At 44.8% G+C, this 18,452-nt stretch overlaps 1 protein-coding gene across 2 annotated transcripts in view; it reads left to right on the forward strand.

The window, feature by feature from the left end:
- Nucleotides 1-18,452, forward strand: part of LOC139760516 (uncharacterized) — a 746,927-nt gene that overhangs the window by 9,167 nt on the left and 719,308 nt on the right. For both annotated transcript variants that reach the window (XM_071683811.1, XM_071683810.1), the window contains exon 2: nt 15,594-15,742. In XM_071683811.1, coding sequence (XP_071539912.1) covers nt 15,594-15,742 — 149 coding nt within the window. The remainder of the gene's footprint in view (nt 1-15,593; nt 15,743-18,452) is intronic.

Consider the following 18,452-nt stretch of genomic DNA (forward strand, 5'->3'; position numbering starts at 1 on the left):
TGACTCTACGAAAATAGATGTTAATTAAGAGTGTCCCTTGCCTCGGGCATGTAAAAGGGAACCAGATGAGAACATCAGAATTTTTTTTCTCTTTCGCCACAAGTGTCGCTCCCTCCTCCTGCTGCTGCCGCAATACCTGACGTCTGGTGGGGTTGGTTTGGGTGGAGGGAGAGGGGAAACATTATCACGGCGAGGAATGAGGCGGGAAGTTATGGACACATCCATTTTGCTCGCCAATATTGCGCTCTGGTAGGTAAATTATGGAGTGAAGAGCCACACTAAGAATTTTACAGGTAAAGTCGAGCCTTTTGGATAGTAAAGGCGAAACGCATCATCACCTCAGGCAGGAAGGGAATTAGCATTCAGTGGCGAGACCATACTTCGAGACCGAGTTTTTACGTGTCGCGCATCATAAATGTTTGTCTGAAAGTTGGCTGTTCCGAGTTGGGTACACCGTTATTTGTGGATTGAGCGAATTATCGAATAGAGAAAAAAAAAAGTTGTTGCAATCATCATGATCATTACAAATATCTATTCTATCGTTCGAAAACAGTAGTGTTATGTAGTCTCATGAAGAACCTAAGCACGTCAAAGAAATGTCAGAGGACTGATCGAACTGTCCCTGTGCTGTTCTCCTCATGTTTACGGGACGATGATTGTAATGAACAGTTATGCCCTTCACAACATATGGTAGTGTCTTTTTTTTTACTGTCTTCATTGCTAACTGAACAAGGTGTTTATCACTGTTACCCCATTTGGACAACAGATTACATGTAGACTTACAGAGAAACGAGCTTTCGTTTGTGCAATACTTTGGCTAGCGTCGTCACTTGACATCCAATTATAGAAGTAAATTTCGTTTTCTATCATTCTTTTTCTGAGGAGGTTGGGGTTGTCCCCTTGCTGGGGTACGTTGGGGAAGTCTTGGCTGGGGGTGGGAGCTGGCGAAGCCTCCAAGGTAGGGAGTTAGGTAAGACTGGTTGCTTGACTGATTTCATTTCTCTTGTGCTTCATAACTGTCGTCAATTATCCTTTAATATTCTTTCGGGTTGAGAAACTTTCCTTAGAGAGGAAAGGTTGTTAAAATCAACGAGATTCCAACGTACTCGGGAATTTCTATGAAAATTTATTTTCTGAGCTCCAGCGACCCCTGGTGTACTTGTGTCCAGTTCTTCAGTGATTTCTGAAAAAAAATTCCGGAATACAGCAGTGATCTTTGCTGGAATCTTGACGACTGGAACCGCGTCTTTACTGCGGGATAACTCCGCTTTTCCTCAAGTAAAGTGGCATGAGGAAAGTTACCCATTACGGGCGGAGGACCTGACCTGACCTAACCCAAGTCAGGCGGCGCTGCCAGACACTCGTGTGGACGGACGCCAGCTGAGGTACGGCCAGTGGAGCACGTCCGGGTGCACGGTCTTGCAACTTTAGGACGTCCAAGATTTTTAGTGGTCATAAAGCCAGACTCGGTATAAGAAAAAAAAAAACGTAAAAAGATAATCCAGCATTACGAAATCATGTCATTTTTTTCTTATTATTATTAATAGATCTTAGATCTTTGTAACTGTTTATGATATATAGTTGGATTTGGTTGGTCATTAAGGCTATCAAGTTTCAAATTATAAAAATCAATCGAATAGTCTGAAACGTATCTGATCCTATAGATAGATAGATAGACAGATAGTTAGATAAGTAGATAGGTGGTGGGTAGACACCGATCAGGGAGGTATACTTACCACCTTGGGTGTGTGGAGTAGTAGTGACAGAGGGTCGGCCAGTAAGCCACCGTCGCAATACTAGGCTGTCACATTTCCCTCCAGTCCCCTACACCAGCAGGAAGTACAGACGTCTATAGATGTGTCGTTTATATACATACGTGTCCGTGGTAGTGTGTGTGTGTGTGTGTGTGTGTGTGTGTGTGTGTCATCGACAAACCAAGGACACGAAGAAAGATACTTTTATGACTAGTATCGTAGCCAACCCCAGATGCAGGTGGCTGGAGATAAAGCTATGAATATCTTTCTCGATCGTTGACTGGAGAGACGGGTTTACACAGGAGCTGAAGGGGGGAGACGTCTTACTGGAGGGTTCTTATGAGTGTGTTGATCGAGAGGTTACGATGATGGGAGGAGGAGTGATACAGCAACACCTGAGGTACAGCCAGGGCTCTATGGTTTCCTGCAGTTCAGTGCTCAATGTCATGACAGTATACAGACGTTACATACCACGGCCACCATACTCTCCGTTCCTCATTTCAAACGGATCTGTACCATCTTCATGTTGATCCTATTATAACGCGATAAAACATTTTTTTTTATTATATTCGTAAATAAAATTCGTACGTCCCCTGTTAAATTTGCTAGGTCTCCACCTGACACAGACTTTTATTATGAGTCGACCTGTTCTCTGCCCTTCGGAAAAGACGACTTGTTCTCTGTCCTTCAAAAAACTATTAGGAATATCTTGTGTAACCTGACAGAAATGCCATTTTCTTTTCTTTTTGAACACCGTCAAAACTATGTAAAAGTATTCAGCGTCGCTGCAGTGTGTCATATTCAGCCTCTGTCCTTTGTTTCTGATTTTAGTTTAAGCAACTAGGTAAGATTATTCTCCAGTATGTCTAATTTCATGCCTCAAGAAAGAAACGTTACTTTCTGAAACATTTGGTCAGCAGCTCAAAGGTGAAATTTTTTCCCGTACGTCTGTTTGTATGATCCATCTGTGGTTTTTGATTGTATAATTTTCTATATGTCTGTCTGTCTGTATATATATATATATATATATATATATATATATATATATATATATATATATATATATATATATATATACTTTCCTATGAGTCCACGGAGAAATGAAACACGAAAAGTTCCCAAGTGCACTTTCGTGTAATAATCACATCATCAGGGGAGATACAAAATATATATATATATATATTTATATATATATATATATATATATATATATATATATATATATATATATATATATATATATATATATATATATATATATATATATATATATATATATATATATATATTGTAGATAGATGAAAAAAAACTGTCACATTTGAGTTCGCGTCTTTAAAAATGACGCCATCCCTCAAAAGGAGCACAAACATGTTAAGTATATAACATCCATAACCTCCCGCCCACGACAGTCACAGACCCCCAGAAGAAAAAGTGAGGAATGCAATTAAGTCTCCTGGAGAAGCGGTGATAATTTTTCGACAAAATTGACCAACAAATGTGGAGCTGACATAAATGCAATGCATGCCACCTCACTGAAATATTTACATCTTCATTCGTGGACGACGTAGCCGAAAATGCAGAGCGATGAAACGTAAATAAAGACTGCTATACGACCAACAACCCCGCGTTGTGGTCTGTCAAAATAATAGTCACCAGGTTTACCAGCAAAAAGGAAATTATCTCTTTCAAACCTGGACACGATGATTTCCCAATCACTACCTAACCCACTGTCAGACGTTTGGTCGGCTGTATCTCACTGTGCACTGTGGACAGGGTATTGAAACCGTCCAACACTCGCCGGCACGAAGGGCTCTCCCAAGTACCATCTAACCTATAGATCAAGGCTTGGCCAGCCGCCCGCCTGACTGATGACCTGTCAACCTCGAGCGTTACCGAGCTTCCACTCACGGGCCCAGAGCTGAGACTAGAGAGAGAGGAGGAGCAGGAGAAGGAGGGTTGCTGTGGTGTGTGGCGAGTTCGCAATACTCGGCCCATTTGTTACGACCATCGATGGCGTCCTCGTGAGACCATTAAGCCAACGAACAACTTCTGATGAAGATGGAGATAGTGACTGAATGTTGAGAGGAGGAGAGGCGATATCGAGTGTAAGCCCGTAGATGTACGTGTGTGTGAAGCTGCATGTAGGAGTATGTGTGTACAGTGTGTGCGTGTATATATCCATGCTTCTATGTTGTTACCCATTTTTCCTACACAGAAATGGGGTTACAAGCCCCTGGAGCCCCATCTCTTGAACTGTTTTCATACCGCTTTTCAAATATTTGCATGCCCTCAGCGCTCACAGTTTCCTCACTCAGCATATTCAGTTCATCCTTGACATACTGTAACATCGCTCCTTTGTATCGTTTCTGACAAGTGTTTTGTGATACAGTAGATGATAATTTACCTTTATCGTTAGGACAAGAAAATCTTAACATATATTATATGGACCCACGACCTCTGCAGGGTGTATAATTTTTTTTCTTTTTAGTTTATTATGGCATATGGTTTCTCTGTCTTAGGGCTTCTAGTTTCTATATCTTATGGCTCATGGTATCTCTATCTTTGTACCTTTTGAAGGACTGCTCAATGTCGAAATCATGAGTTTGGTTTAGAAATCTAAGAAACATGATAAAGTCTCACTTTAGTCATCCCCAAAGTAGGCAAATTTATGACCTAAACTGTAACTCAACTCTCCTGTTTTGAGTGCCAACTTTGTTGTCCTGGTATGATGTCTGCCCTTTTCCAGTCCCTTAGCAATGTGCCCTTTTTCCCGCGACATCTTGACTAACAGTTCGTCAGGTGTACCTGCACATAGCTTCTGAACACCTGATGAAAATTCATCAGGGCCATGAACCTTGTAGGGGTCAAGACCATATACCTTTGTTTACATTTTTTTTTAGACGTTTCAGTGTATTCCAGAACCTCCTCCTTATCCTGTCGTTGAGGCTTTGGTGTCTCCCACTGTGATAAGACTCTGGAAATTGTGGTTCAGTTCTTCGCATATCCTTACATTATCCCCTATAACTCTCCCCTCTGAATCCTTAACATAAGTCGTTACTCTTTAACCTAACACCTTCCTCCTAATGTTTTTTCTTTCTGTTCCTCGTGTGCTCGTTTCTTGCTTTTTTATGCCTTAAAAATCCTGCCTGGCTGGTGTACCGTCTTTATCTTCGTCACAGCACTGCGTAGTTGCTTCGCTCTTAGACATCTTTCAATGAACCGTTGTCCCTCTTCCTCAACCTTCCTCTGTATTTGAGGCGAAAGACACCTATGCTTGCTATTCCTTCCTTGTTGATATCACAGTAGCTTCCACCACAATGACCTGGTTCCAGGCTGCTGGACTTCAACTCCCAGTTTACGTTAACAGAGAAGTGGTTGAGTTCTGTGTCGTCTCCACGACTGTATCTCCTCTTCTAGTCTGATCTCATCTCTTGATCTTTTTACATCCTCATTTCCCTCACGATCACTTTTTCCAGTTGGAGCCTTATATACATTATTCTCACTCCCCATGCTGCTGTGTGTGAGGATACAAGTTCCCGGAATGATGGTATATAAGTCCCTTTTTATCCTAGTGTGTTTGTTGGTAGAATTTAACTCTGCTAATCAAGTAGTATAAAGACTGACAGGCTGAATAAGAGTTCCCTGATCCCGGCTGGATCTCCGTCAGATAATCATCGACCCTATTGCCCCGTCACATTGATGAGCGGGAGTACAATGGAACGATACATGATATACTTAGCAACATCTTGTACATAAGAATTATCCGTGTTTTCAGTCACCGATGAAGCTCGTATCACTGTGAATTTTCGTCGTGGTTTTATTTCTGGTGATGTGCATCATTAAAAAAAAAAAAAAAACACGTGATCTCCCGCGTTCTGAGGTCAGGCATTAAGCGAAATCAGATCATAAGAGAAAGTGTGAAGCAGGATATTACCCTATATGTATATAGAATTCGTAGATTTATGTATGTCGAACGTGTATGATGGGTATTCTGGCCTAACGATCACCTTGTGTTGGGTATCAGTAAAGCCAGCAGGATACACACAGACACTAATGAGATACACACAGACTAATAAGATACACACAAGACACTAATAAGATACACACGACTATGACCGAGAGAGCCTACGTATAGCCTCATCATACAGCAGGGGGATCAACTGAAGACGAATATCGTTCTGTTTTTATTGGCAAAGGAATTCAAAGAAATCCAGAGCAGACAGCAACAGACCACTGGATCATTTCGAGCCTGCTTCTGATAGCAACTGGAGAGAGAGAGAGAGAGAGAGAGAGAGAGAGAGAGAGAGAGAGAGAGAGAGAGAGAGAGAGAGAGAGAGGAAAAACACGAAGAGGAAAAAGACAAATGCCTATTTTTTTTTTTCTTCTGCCGACTACGGAGGGGCAAATAACGTCTGTTCGTGGAACTGAAGCGACGTATTCATCTAGTCTGTCTTGAAATGTAGGTATGGGCTACTCATGCTGGTAATTCATTCCATAGGTCAACAGTCCTATCGTTTGTCTCGTTCGAAGTAAAGTGCTTCCCAACATGACTCGGGTGAGGTTAGGCTGATCTAGTCACTTCAACAGCTGCTCAGATCTAGAAATGTGAAGCCTTTCCAGATTCTGAATATCTATTTTAAATCGTTGGATCTCTTTGTTGAATTGCCTCATAGTCCAGCTAATCGTCTTGGTAGCTAGCCTGTTTACTCTGTAAAACGTCTGACCGTCTTTTAACAAGGACGACAAAAAGGTACATAATTCAAACGTATGAAGTGTCTAGAAAAGGTGGAACTCACAACACCTGGATGTTTTGGTTTCTTGTGTGGGGAAAATGAATGCAGAAATGAACTTATCCACCAAATCTAGTCTCCGCTCGAGTTGCGTAACGATGGAACACTTCCACGCGACCCTGAGGGCACATCCAGCGTATAGTGCGTCGCGGGGGAGCGTCACTCTCTGGCGTACGTGAATTTCACAGAAGCCTGTGCGTCTCACACAAACGGTGTGACACGACGGAAAAGCACGAGAGAAAGTTTTGTGGAAAAGGAAAAAAAAATGAGCAGAATGTATGAGTTGGTGTGATAACCAGTACAGTGACGGAACACCTCTACGTCTGTCTGCCGCTCACCTGGAGGGCAAGTGTTAAGGGCTGTTTACAGTAAATATAAACTAACGATTCTCAGGGGAAAGCCGGTGATTGAAATCTCTACAGACTGTATATGGAATTCAACTGCATTATCTTGTATATTACTAAAAAAAAATAGGGGATAAAAGGCAGTAGATTTGTATGTGCGATTACAACGCATCGGAAAAAGAGTAAAAATCTCTCAGTCTCATATTTTCCGTTGTGTTATTACAGTGCAATAACCCGCACGGCTCATGACACACACACACACACACACACACACACAGAAAGCGAGGCAGGGTTTGTGGAAAGCAAGCGGGCGAGAGGGTGTTGCAAAACGAATAAAGCCTTTCTATTGGTTTTGCTCCCGGGCACAGCATTGTCTTCGTAAATTCTTAACAAGAATGCCAGTAGACTGTGGAATGTAATTTGAACCGGTGAATGCGAGAGGAATCCAACCGATGAGACAATGTGTCACGATTCAGCCACCGTCGTCGGCATGGTCCTCTCGATCCTCCGAAACATGGTTCACACACGCTGGTGAAACATGGTTCACACAAGCTGGTGAAACATGGTTCACAGGTTGATGAAACATGGGTCACAGTTCGGTGGAACATGGTTCACAGGTTGGTGAAACATGGTTCACAGGTTGGTGGAACATGGCGCACAAGTTGGTGAAACATGCTTCACAGGTTGATGAAACATGGGTCACAGGTTGGTGGAACATGGTTCACAAGTTGGTGAAACATGGTTCACAGGTTCGTGAAATATGTTTCACAGGTTCGTGAAACATGGTTCACAGGCTGGTGAAGCACAGATCACACTAGCTGGTGAGACATGGGTCACACAGGCTGGCGAAACATGATTCGTTCCGTGTTGCTCACGCAAGGATTCACAACATATCCTGAAGTTCAAAGTGTGACTGCTTGGTGACCCTTATATCTTATGTCGTAAGGTAACAGGGCATCTTCAAAAGAGACATCACGAATTTGTTTAAGATCAATGGAATCACTGGGCGCATAATATACCAAGACAAGCGATAACAAACACGTGAGCAGAGATGTAAATATAAACTCAAAGGTACAAGCAGACAAGCATATACTCATGTATATAAAGACAGACAAATACATACACAGAAACACATTAGTAGGACATACATATAGGAAACACACACACACACACACACACACACACAAAGATACATATACACAAAACTCACAAGCACAGACTCAGAAGAGAGGAACACGTAAAAGACGGGCCCACAAAAGACACAAAGTGTTAGATGGACAAACCCAGACAGATATACGCACAAAAAGAAAGGCACAGATGGTGACAGATAAACGCAGACATGCACTCATATAGACACATCCACCCAAAGACACAGAAGCACTTTAGAACGGCAAACACGCGGGGGTTTTACTGGATCTTTTGTTGTTGTCCTCGACGTCTCTAAAGCCTTTGACAGGGTATTGCACAAGTCTTTGCTTACTGAAATACCTTCCCTTGGCTTATGTGGTTGCCTCTGATGTATAATGCAGAGTTCCTCTTGAGTCATATCCAACGCAGTGGTTGCTAATGGAGCAACATCGCTCTCTTGCCCGTCCAACAATGTTGCCCATCAGGATTCTGTCATGTCGCCTACGCTTTTATATCTCTCGGTAATAGATTATCTTCTTTCTCCTCTCTCTTAACCCTCGTCGCTCCTGCGCCGACGTTTCCACTCCAAGTAACCTTAACTCACTTTTCCTCCTGCGTGGCTCCAGTACTCGTTCATGGTCCTGCACTGAACATATTTTCTCTCGTGAACTGGGACCTCTGCAGCACAGCTGAGTGGGGGAACAGTGACCGGGTTGAATTATACAGTAGAAAGACGCTGTCTCTACCTGTATCTCTTTCTAACTCATCATTGTTTCCTGGTAATGAATATCAAAACCCTGCGCTAACCCCACACGCTGACCATCGCAAAATGTTCTTCCTAGAACTTGTCCATAGCTGTTCCATACTTGCAGGGGCCTAATTTGCCACTGAATTACTTCACATTTTCCCATAGCCAGATAGCCAGAGTGGAATCAAAGTCCTTGCGCCATAGCATCACCACTCTTCGTCTGCCCTTGATGCTTTTTTGTTTTCCTCTCTCTATTACGCAGGTATTTAGGCCACTGCTTTGATGAGCTGCCGGCTTGCGTCCCAGCCCTCATTACTTGGACCCGCGGCACGCGCGCTCGGTAACTGCTTCGCATGGCGGCGTTGTTGTGGAGATCGGTCGCAGGTGGATTGGAATATAGTGACCTTTTCTCTTCTCGCTGCAAAATTACGGAATTCTCTCTCTCTCTCTCTCTCTCTCTCTCTCTCTCTCTCTCTCTCTCTCTCTCTCTCTCTCTCTCTCTCTCTCTCTCTCTCTCTCTCTCTCTTCTTTCCCTCTTAATCTTTTCACCTTTGGAGTCGAAGATACAAAAATCAGGCGTTCAGATCAATCAATGATACATTCATTCTTCCCTCATACTCACTTTTCTCATCTTTCATCCCAGATGACCATGACGGGGGCATGTCTTTGCCCGTGTCATGTTGGTTACTGTAAGAAAGACACAGATATATATACTCCCACAGACAGACAGACAGACACACACACACACACACACACACACACACACACACACACACACACACACATGCGAACACGTACTCTCTCTCAGGAACAGACACACACACAAAAAAAAAACTGTTTCTCATGATCAGAAGGCAGGGTATTATAAGACTTTAGATGCTCGCTGAAAACAGGAAAAAGTAAGGATGTAGACGATTGGCGCGAGAACCTCTACAAGAGCTCATTCCTGACGCTGCCTCATATATCGAGTAGCAGTCTTGAACTCCCTGAGTACGACAACTTAACACCTGAAGCACGACGACTTGAACCTTTGAATACGATGACAGCCCCTTGAGTACGATGACAGTCCCTTGAGTACAACTCTGTCGTACTCCAGGGTCAAGTCATCGTACTCAGGGGGTTAAGTTATCGTACTTAAGAGGTTAGCTGTCACCACTCCTGACGCATTTCCAATGAGAACATGTGACCCAAAGGGTATAGTTCAGGTCTGAGTACTTGGTGTGTACAATATACATTTAAGAATTAACACAGAAGTTTGATACTGGATAATTAAACCTTTGCCTGAGGCAAATTTAATCTTTCAACACGGCATTTGCTGGCTTTCAAAAAGCCTTCAAGGCGAACTGCAGAAAAGTTGAAATGTGTGGTCACTTTTGAGTTGAATAAGTACCATGAGGCTGCAGTACATCTGACCCTTGAAAGGTGGCCTTTGTTCGCCTTTGAGGCCATCATCTGGTACGCCTGGGTCCTTCCTTCGATTTCATTTGTGCCGGTAACCCCAGGATGTTTATTGTGTGTACCCCCATGCTCATTGTGTGAGCGGTAGCGCAGAAGGAGTATTGGGGGTCACAGATTGGCCAGTCTGGAGATGTTAATCCTTCCTTTGATCCTAAGATACCTTCATCATAATTTGAAGCTGATAGGTCGCCTGTTTTGAATGAGTACTGTAGAGTGTTGGGGGTGTGGCCTTTCTTGGCTCAAAGCGGTCTCAGATACCAGCTTGAGGTATTTCAACAACTTTCCGTAGAATTTGGAGTACCTATGCCCAAAAAAATGGGGCCTCTAGACTAGGTGACACATGAAGCTCCATTAATTTTGAACCTTGAAAGGTGGCCTTTGTTGATCAGGTTCTGGTACGTATGGATCCTGCATTTGAACGTGAATTACCCGCATGATAATTTGAGCCTGCTAGGTCGCCCATTGAGAGTGAGAGGAGTGACCTAAGTGTAATGTGTAAGGCTTGGGAGGTCTTTGGTGGCCTCAAAAGGGCCTTCAAGGCCTAAGAGTGCTATCCTAAAACAAGGCCAAGATTCGGAAGAGCCTACTGTAAAAATAAAATCAGGTGTTTCCAGATAACACAGTTTGGCTATGTAAATAGTACACACAAAAGCACGAACTTACAAACACAAACACTTGAAACTATATATATATATATATATATATATATATATATATATATATATATATATATATCCCTGGGGATAGGGGAGAAAGAATTCTTCCCACGTATTCCCTGCGTGTCGTAGAAGGCGACTAAAAGGGGAGGAAAGAAGGAACAGAGAAGGGGGCCAGGTGAGGATATTCCCTCAGAGGCCCAGTCCTCTGTTCTTAACGCTACCTTGCTAACGCGGGAAATGGCGAATAGTTTGAAAGAAAGATATATATATATATATACATATATATATATATATATATATATATATATATATATATATATATATATATATATATATATATATATGTGTGTGTGTGTGTGTGACGCGGGAAGCGGCGACTGAGAAGGGTGATAGCAGGAGCTGGAAATCCTCATGTTTTCTTTCCACAAGTAGGTACAGTGGAGGAGCCGAGTGAGGATTTACCTCGACCACTCAGTCGTCTCTTGCTGACGCCTACATCCCTAAAGGCATAACACGTTCTCTTTTTGCAGACTGCAGTTTGTCTCTTATGAGTACGTGGGGAACTTCCCTCAGGCCACGGTGTTGCTCAACTCTCTCCCTGATCCTCCAGTTAGGACGCAACATCATCGCACCCACCTCGGCGGTGCCCAGGGTTGCCATGGGAACGATGATGGGAGTGGGGTTATAAAGGGCCAGCAATACGTTAAGGCGATCTTATTCGCACGCATGCGTGTTACTTGTTCAATTTCGGTTTATCGTTTTTGCCGTGTCAGTTTCGATGTAATGGAAGAGAGTCTTTGTTGCCGGGTAACACGTGTGCCATAAATTTTCATGTGATTTTTTTCTTTTATTTCTTACTCTTTTACTTTCATTTGTTAACATGATATTCTCGCACACGAGTGTAAGACAGGGAAGGTGCTGGATTGGGGGGATCGCCTTCAAACGTATCTTTCAACGCAGCATTCATTAATCTCTCATTGAACCTCGACTTTTTCTGCAAATGAGAAGCACAAATGAGCCAATGAATCAATTGAAGAAAAGAGGCGACTGCTCCCGACGATCTAACTTTTTCGTCTTACAATCTGATTAAAATGCGAGAATAGAATTGCTCGTGGCAGATAATTGCTTCCTGGTATTAGCAAGAGGAAGTGACGCTAACTTGGAGGTAACTCGCGAGATTGGGTTACTTCCAGACTTCGGTCCTTTCCACTGCTCCTCTGGAAAATCCCACATGGGAGTCTGTCCCTCGTGTGGCCCAGTGGCAGAATCGTTGGAATGATGTACACATGGCTTACATCCACTCAGTGTGTGGTGATGCTTTGCCTCTCCTTGCTCCAGCGCAGGATGTAAGTCTCGGACGGTGTAAGAAAGTAAGGAAATAAGATGAAAGATGATGTTCGAGAATTATTTTCGACTACCCTAAAAGATTTTAAAGATCGTTGTCTCCCTGACATCAAAGAGAGAATATCTGTATTCTTAATGGGATCCGGATGCTCTAGCCAACACATTCCAGTCCATGTCAGTAAGTCTTTCAGAACGTCTTCTCAAATGAGAGACATCCATCCAGACGGGATTCCTACAACTGCTGATGGCCATTAAATGTATGGCATTCGTGACATCTGCCATGAGAGACAACAGTCGCGCTCTCCTGTCCACATGGGAGATTAATCCCTCTGATGTCACAGTTACAACCTTTCCCTCGAAGCCCCCTCTGCACAGGTCACAACCCGAGTTCCGGTTGGGTCAGTAATGACGGCCGTTATCACGTCGACACCATCACCGCGGAGTATTGCCTCCCACAAGTCATATCTACAGCTGGGTCCCTACCAGAGAGCACCAGTACGGCTGGTAGTGGTCTTGTAACACGTACTGTGGTCGGCTTCAACGGTGACCTAGCGTCCACGCTGAACTATGTGATGTCATTACGTTTCATAAGTGTATTAAAAACTCCGATGTAGATAATCCGATTGTAAACGATTCTCTTGCCTCACTAGGGGCATTAAACTCCCTTCAGCACGACTGTTAACATGCTTTTGTTTGAAGCGCATAACAAAATTATCATGCTAGATATAGGGTCCAGTTCCTCTGAACCTCATATGTTGGGCTCAGACTGTACGATAATGCCGATGAATTAGCAAAACCTTCTTGCCTGAAGGATAAAGCAGATTATCACTTGGATCTACCCACAAGTAGCTGACAAGCAAGCATTCAGAGAAAACAAAGAAAATCTTTTAAGACTCAGGGCGAAGTGAAATCGCCACGAGCAGATCCGTCCATCACCCTCGTATAGCAATGGAAGGAGCACCAAATATATGTATTACGGGATCAGCAGACACCTTCATGATGTCGCCCGACTCAGGCTGGGCTGTACATATTCATGGGAGTTTGTCCCTCATGTTGATAATGAACAGACCAGACGTAAACTTTGGCCGGCAGAGCTACCCTCACACCCTACACACACACACACACACACACACACACACACACACACACACACACACAGCAACATATATGTACTTTGTTGTGAGCTGAGAGCTCAGAGATGATTCTTGCCGAACGTTACAAGATATGAGCCAGCATTTCATCCATAACCACGTTCATCCTCGAATACTTGAGAAGCATCATAACTTCGCTTAATGTAAATTGTTCACTTGTCATATATCTAGATGCAGAATACAACCTGTGTTGTTCTGTTATTTGTAAATAATTCACTTACCATGTAAACTGCTGAATAACTAATTCAGTGACACTTTATTCCTGTCAAGACTTTTTTGTAAGCGTAACTTCTACTGCACTTCAGACATTGAGGTACAGCTGCTGGACCTTTCGTGCAATCTGCCTCTTCTGTTGCAACATCGCTCGGAGGATGGGTACGACTTGCACAATATACTAGCCGCTCTTGCGGCAAAGATAGATCAAAACGTCTTATGTGAATCTTGTGTTGTGTGTGTGTAGGTTAACCAGGGCTCTATGTAATTTACTGTGATTAAAAGTAAGCTATAGCTACCCTACATAGCTTACGAACTGAGCGATTACGTGATTCTGTAATTGAAAAAAAATAGAAAAAAAAAATAGAGACAGAAATGCCAGGAAAATGATTCTATTACGACAAACATTTCCTGTTATCAAATTGTGGCCGCCAGCACACCTGGCCCGGTCGGGAACCTTCCTGGCCACATCATCGTGTCCTCCCACTCTCTCACTCTGACTCTCCTTCTCGCACACACGCGCGCGACTGTTCCAGTCACGTACCTTAGATGTATATCATTGTTCCGGGGACCTGCTGCCGCATTCTCAAGCAGGTCCTCCCTCACATGCTGCCGAAATTGTCTTTCTCTGGAAATAGAATGTGACTCTATTGTCAGTCCTCCAAGTTTAGAGGTGTAGGAAGTGTTCGTAATAGCGTTCACGGAACAAACAATTGTCCCCCGATAATCTGAAACGAAGGGCGTACTCACAGGAGCTTACAGTAGCTGGTATATCCACGTAGAGATGGAAATGGATATGGAAAAATGATAGAGTACTATAGTGTGCTCAGGCGACGTATTGTGCCTCTGCTGCAAGCTCTGTGGACGGTTGGAAGGAAGGGAATGATAACCATTATAACACGGCGGCCACTCTTTCCGTGTGTCATAGAGATGCGAGGCGGCCATGAATGGCTTATAGGATCAGCGGCAGCCTCCGTGTGACGCAGTGTGGCGGTGACGGGGGACGTAGGATCAGCGGTAGCCTCCGTGTGACGCAGTGTGGCGGTGACGGGGGACGTAGGATCAGCGGCAGCCTCCGTGTGACGCAGTGTGGTGGTGACGGGGGACGTAGGATCAGCGGCAGCCTCCGTGTGACGCAGTGTGGCGGTGACGGGGGACGTAGGATCAGCGGCAGCCTCCGTGTGACGCAGTGTGGCGGTGATGGGGGACGAGGCGCAGAGAGAGGAGGTAGGGCAGGAAGAGGAGGAAATACAGGGAATGCAAATGCACTGTCTAGGGAAAGAAGTGCAGGTGCATGAAGAGAAGGAAGTACTCGAGGAAGAGGTGCAGCTGTAAGAGGCAGCTGTGGCAGTATGAGGTGGAAGATCAGGGGGTCGAGAGGGTGCAGGGATAAGAGGAGACGGGAGAGGAAAGGTGGAAGAAACTACAGGGTGAGCAAGGGTACAGGGTAGCAGACTAACACAGTGGGCGACCACTATACATCTGTTATCAAACAAACAGTTGTTGCGTCGCCAAACCATCACATCCCACCATAACCTTCGCAACCACCCTTTCCCCCTCAGTCAATCCAGCCCTACTTCTTCCCTCCCAGCCCTATGGAGCGCGTGTGGCCCCCAGGTCAACAATCCTAACCCCCCCCCAGCGACGTCTCCTCCCCCCACTCTGGCCACTTGGGACCGGCCTTTTATGGATACAGAATCGAGGTTTCCGGGAGACTTTCAGAATAGTATTTGCATTCTTATGGAGCGAGGACTCCCTCCCACCTCTCGCAGAGGGATGGAGGAGTGGCTGTCGAGGAGGAGGGGGTTAGGGAGGAGAAGGAAATGGAAAGGGGAGTGGAAAGTGTGGTGGGAGAGACGTGGTGAATGGTCGTAGATATTGGTCCTGGTATGGATTTCTGATACATGGTCTATATTTGAATATAGTTTTTCTTTTTTTTTTTTCATCATCATCAGAGATATGTTGAAGGCTATTGAAGCGTTTGATTCATGTTTTTCTTTATAGGAAGATCTTGTGATACTGCAGGCTTCAGCGGGCACGGAGATGGCTTCAAACACGGTCAGCAACCAACGACCTGACCTTCACACACATGTGATGGCTACCACTGTTGGGAGGGAGACACAGCACAGGCTGCCAGTGATCACCTGTGGAAGGTAGGTGGAGATGGTGTGTGTGTGTGTGTGTGTGTGTGTGTGTGTGTGTGTGTTGTTGGATTCATTCTATCAAGTAGTTGATGCTCGTACACGGAGCCCATACCTTGCATGTCGCGCACACACACACACACACACACACACACACACACACACACACACACACACATCATGGACAGCCAGGAGATAAACCCTCGAGCACCTGTTGCCTCGTGTATGGTAAACAGCGCCCGAGCTGTACGGTAGACTCAGTCTCGTGATGACTATACCATAACGTGTACACTGCACACACACACACACACACACACACACACACACACACACACATCCCACTTTCTGTCGCTGAACAGTGTTCTTACTCTTCAGTAGACACAGGCTTGTGCTAACTGTGCAGCAAAATGTTAAGTCTTCAAACACATCATATATTACCATGTGTCGTCCGAACGCGGCACACAGTCGATAAGGGAAATTTACTCTTAGATTTCCCGTAAAATGAAAAGAAACTAAAGAGACAGACGTGGTCGAACATCGACATGATGGAGACAGGCTGACTTTTCTCCGTCGTCAGGTTGGTACATCAAACGGGTGAACGCTTCCTCAACCTGGGTAAAACAAACATTGAGGTCCCGTGGGTGCAAGAAAGCCATGGGGCTGAAAGATAGTGTTTGCCCTCCGCTGTGTGTGTGTGTGTACCTGACTTCTATACATTCTCTTCGGAAGTCCCGAGTGAATTTAAGTCTTTAGGTTCATTGTATCTGGATATGATGTCCTTGGGACTCATTAAGATACTTTTAAATCTTGTGAGTTTATGGCAGTTTTGTGTGTCTTTCATAACCAGTCCAGGACGAGAAATACCCACATTAACTGATTTCTGTTTATTTATATGACACGTTACGCACAGAGAGAGTATTAAGCTTATCTCTTACTGTTTACAATCTGTTTGCTTGCATTATGTTGATTTGGAAAACAATACTAAGCTTATCTGTCTCGAGAATTCTACCGTACCGCCGCCAGCACCAGCAGTACTCAAGGTTCCTCGCCACTACCACGTCCTCTACTAGCCATTATCCAACACAGACCATTCCTCACCCTCCCACTCTAGAGCACCATCGCCCAGGCAAATCCATCATAACTTATCGCCTGTCCGGAGCTGAAAGGGACTTGGATCATTGTCCCTACAGTTACATACAGAGAGTTCGGTTACAAGGTCAGTGTGTGGCGGAGGTATGGTCGAATGTGAGAGGAGCTGGCGTAGTGTGAAGAGGAGTCAGGTTGAACACGAAGGGGTCTAGCTGAGCATGTAGGAAGTCTGGCAAAGCAAGAAGGGGGTCTAACGTACGACTGGGGAAGGGGGCCTAGAAAAGCGTGAGGAAGTCTGGCAGAGCCTAAGCAGACTCTGGGAGAGCATAAGGGATTCTAGTAGACCATAAGGGAATCTGGCGAAGCGTGAGGGGGATCTGGCAAAGCAAGAGGTGGTCTGTCTGAGCACGAGGGGCCGCTGTTGACAGTGGAGGACATTAGGAAATTCAAGGGTAACCGGCGGGTCGGTTCTTTACATCCTCCAGAACCAGTTTCCTTGTGTAGAGCGATCAATGGAGGGGCGAATCTGGGGGGTAAGGGGGGACAGAAGAAGGGGGGGAGGTCCATTCAACAAACACCAAATGATCGTTATAACCCCCCCTTCCCTCCCCTGCCTCCTACCCCGGACGGAACTAACATAATGGTGAATCTTAAGTGAACTCGTCCATCCATATTCGATTTTTGTTCCGCCGGACTTTCACGATAATCAAGTTATATTTCCTCACTTTCAGGACTGTTTTGCTTCCAGTTTTCAGAGTGGAAGGAGGAAGACAGAGAGAGAGTGTTTGTGGAGCAGCTGTGCTGAAGCAGAGAACAATAACAAGCCAGGAGGGGTTGGGGAAGAGAAGGGGAGGGGTTGGAACAGGATAAGTGGGAGGGTAGTGGAGAGAGAGGGTGTTTACTGATGATGGAGGGAGGGAAAGGGTGGAGGAAGCAGGGGAGATGTGAGGGGTGAGTGAGCGCCGTTAACGGGAGGAATAACGAATAAGATATTACAGTCAGCATGTGGGGAATGATGATTATGATTCATATAAGCTACCATGACTCATGCAATCTAGTGGAGAGATGATGATGAGTGGAGGGAGGGTAGCCAGAGAGAGAGAGAGGAGAGTAACTAAGAGCGAGAGGAGTGAGGGACGGGTAAAACAGTGATGGAGTGAAGGTTGTCAGGGGCGGGCCTGACGCCTTCAGAGAGTATCCCTGCAAGGCACCGGTAGTCTGCTGCTGTGGGTACAGGAGAGACTGAGACATTACCGTGCAGTGTTGCGGCCGACTGGTGCGTTAACATCGTCCGTATGTATGGAGAGTACACGTCCACTAGAAGCTACGGCGTGAGTTTGTCAAAAGACTGGGCTGGGCTGGCTGTTAGCGCCTCCCGGAAGGACAATTTCGAGTTAAGAATAAAAATCCGATTTATGCGTTGTCATGTTATGTAATTATGTATTTGTGTTGTGCAGGGAGATTTGTTTTACTATCGTGGGGCCCCATCTCTTGTTTGAGAGAGAGAGAGAGAGAGAGAGAGAGAGAGAGAGAGAGAGAGAGAGAGAGAGAGCGGAAATGATGATGAGGAATTCAACTTCTTATAGAGGGACAGTTTCAATACATTATTTTTCTCTCACCTCATTTATATGTC

The sequence above is a fragment of the Panulirus ornatus genome, chromosome 37 (assembly GCF_036320965.1).
Source record: "Panulirus ornatus isolate Po-2019 chromosome 37, ASM3632096v1, whole genome shotgun sequence".
Classification (NCBI taxonomy): Eukaryota; Metazoa; Arthropoda; class Malacostraca; order Decapoda; family Palinuridae; genus Panulirus; species Panulirus ornatus.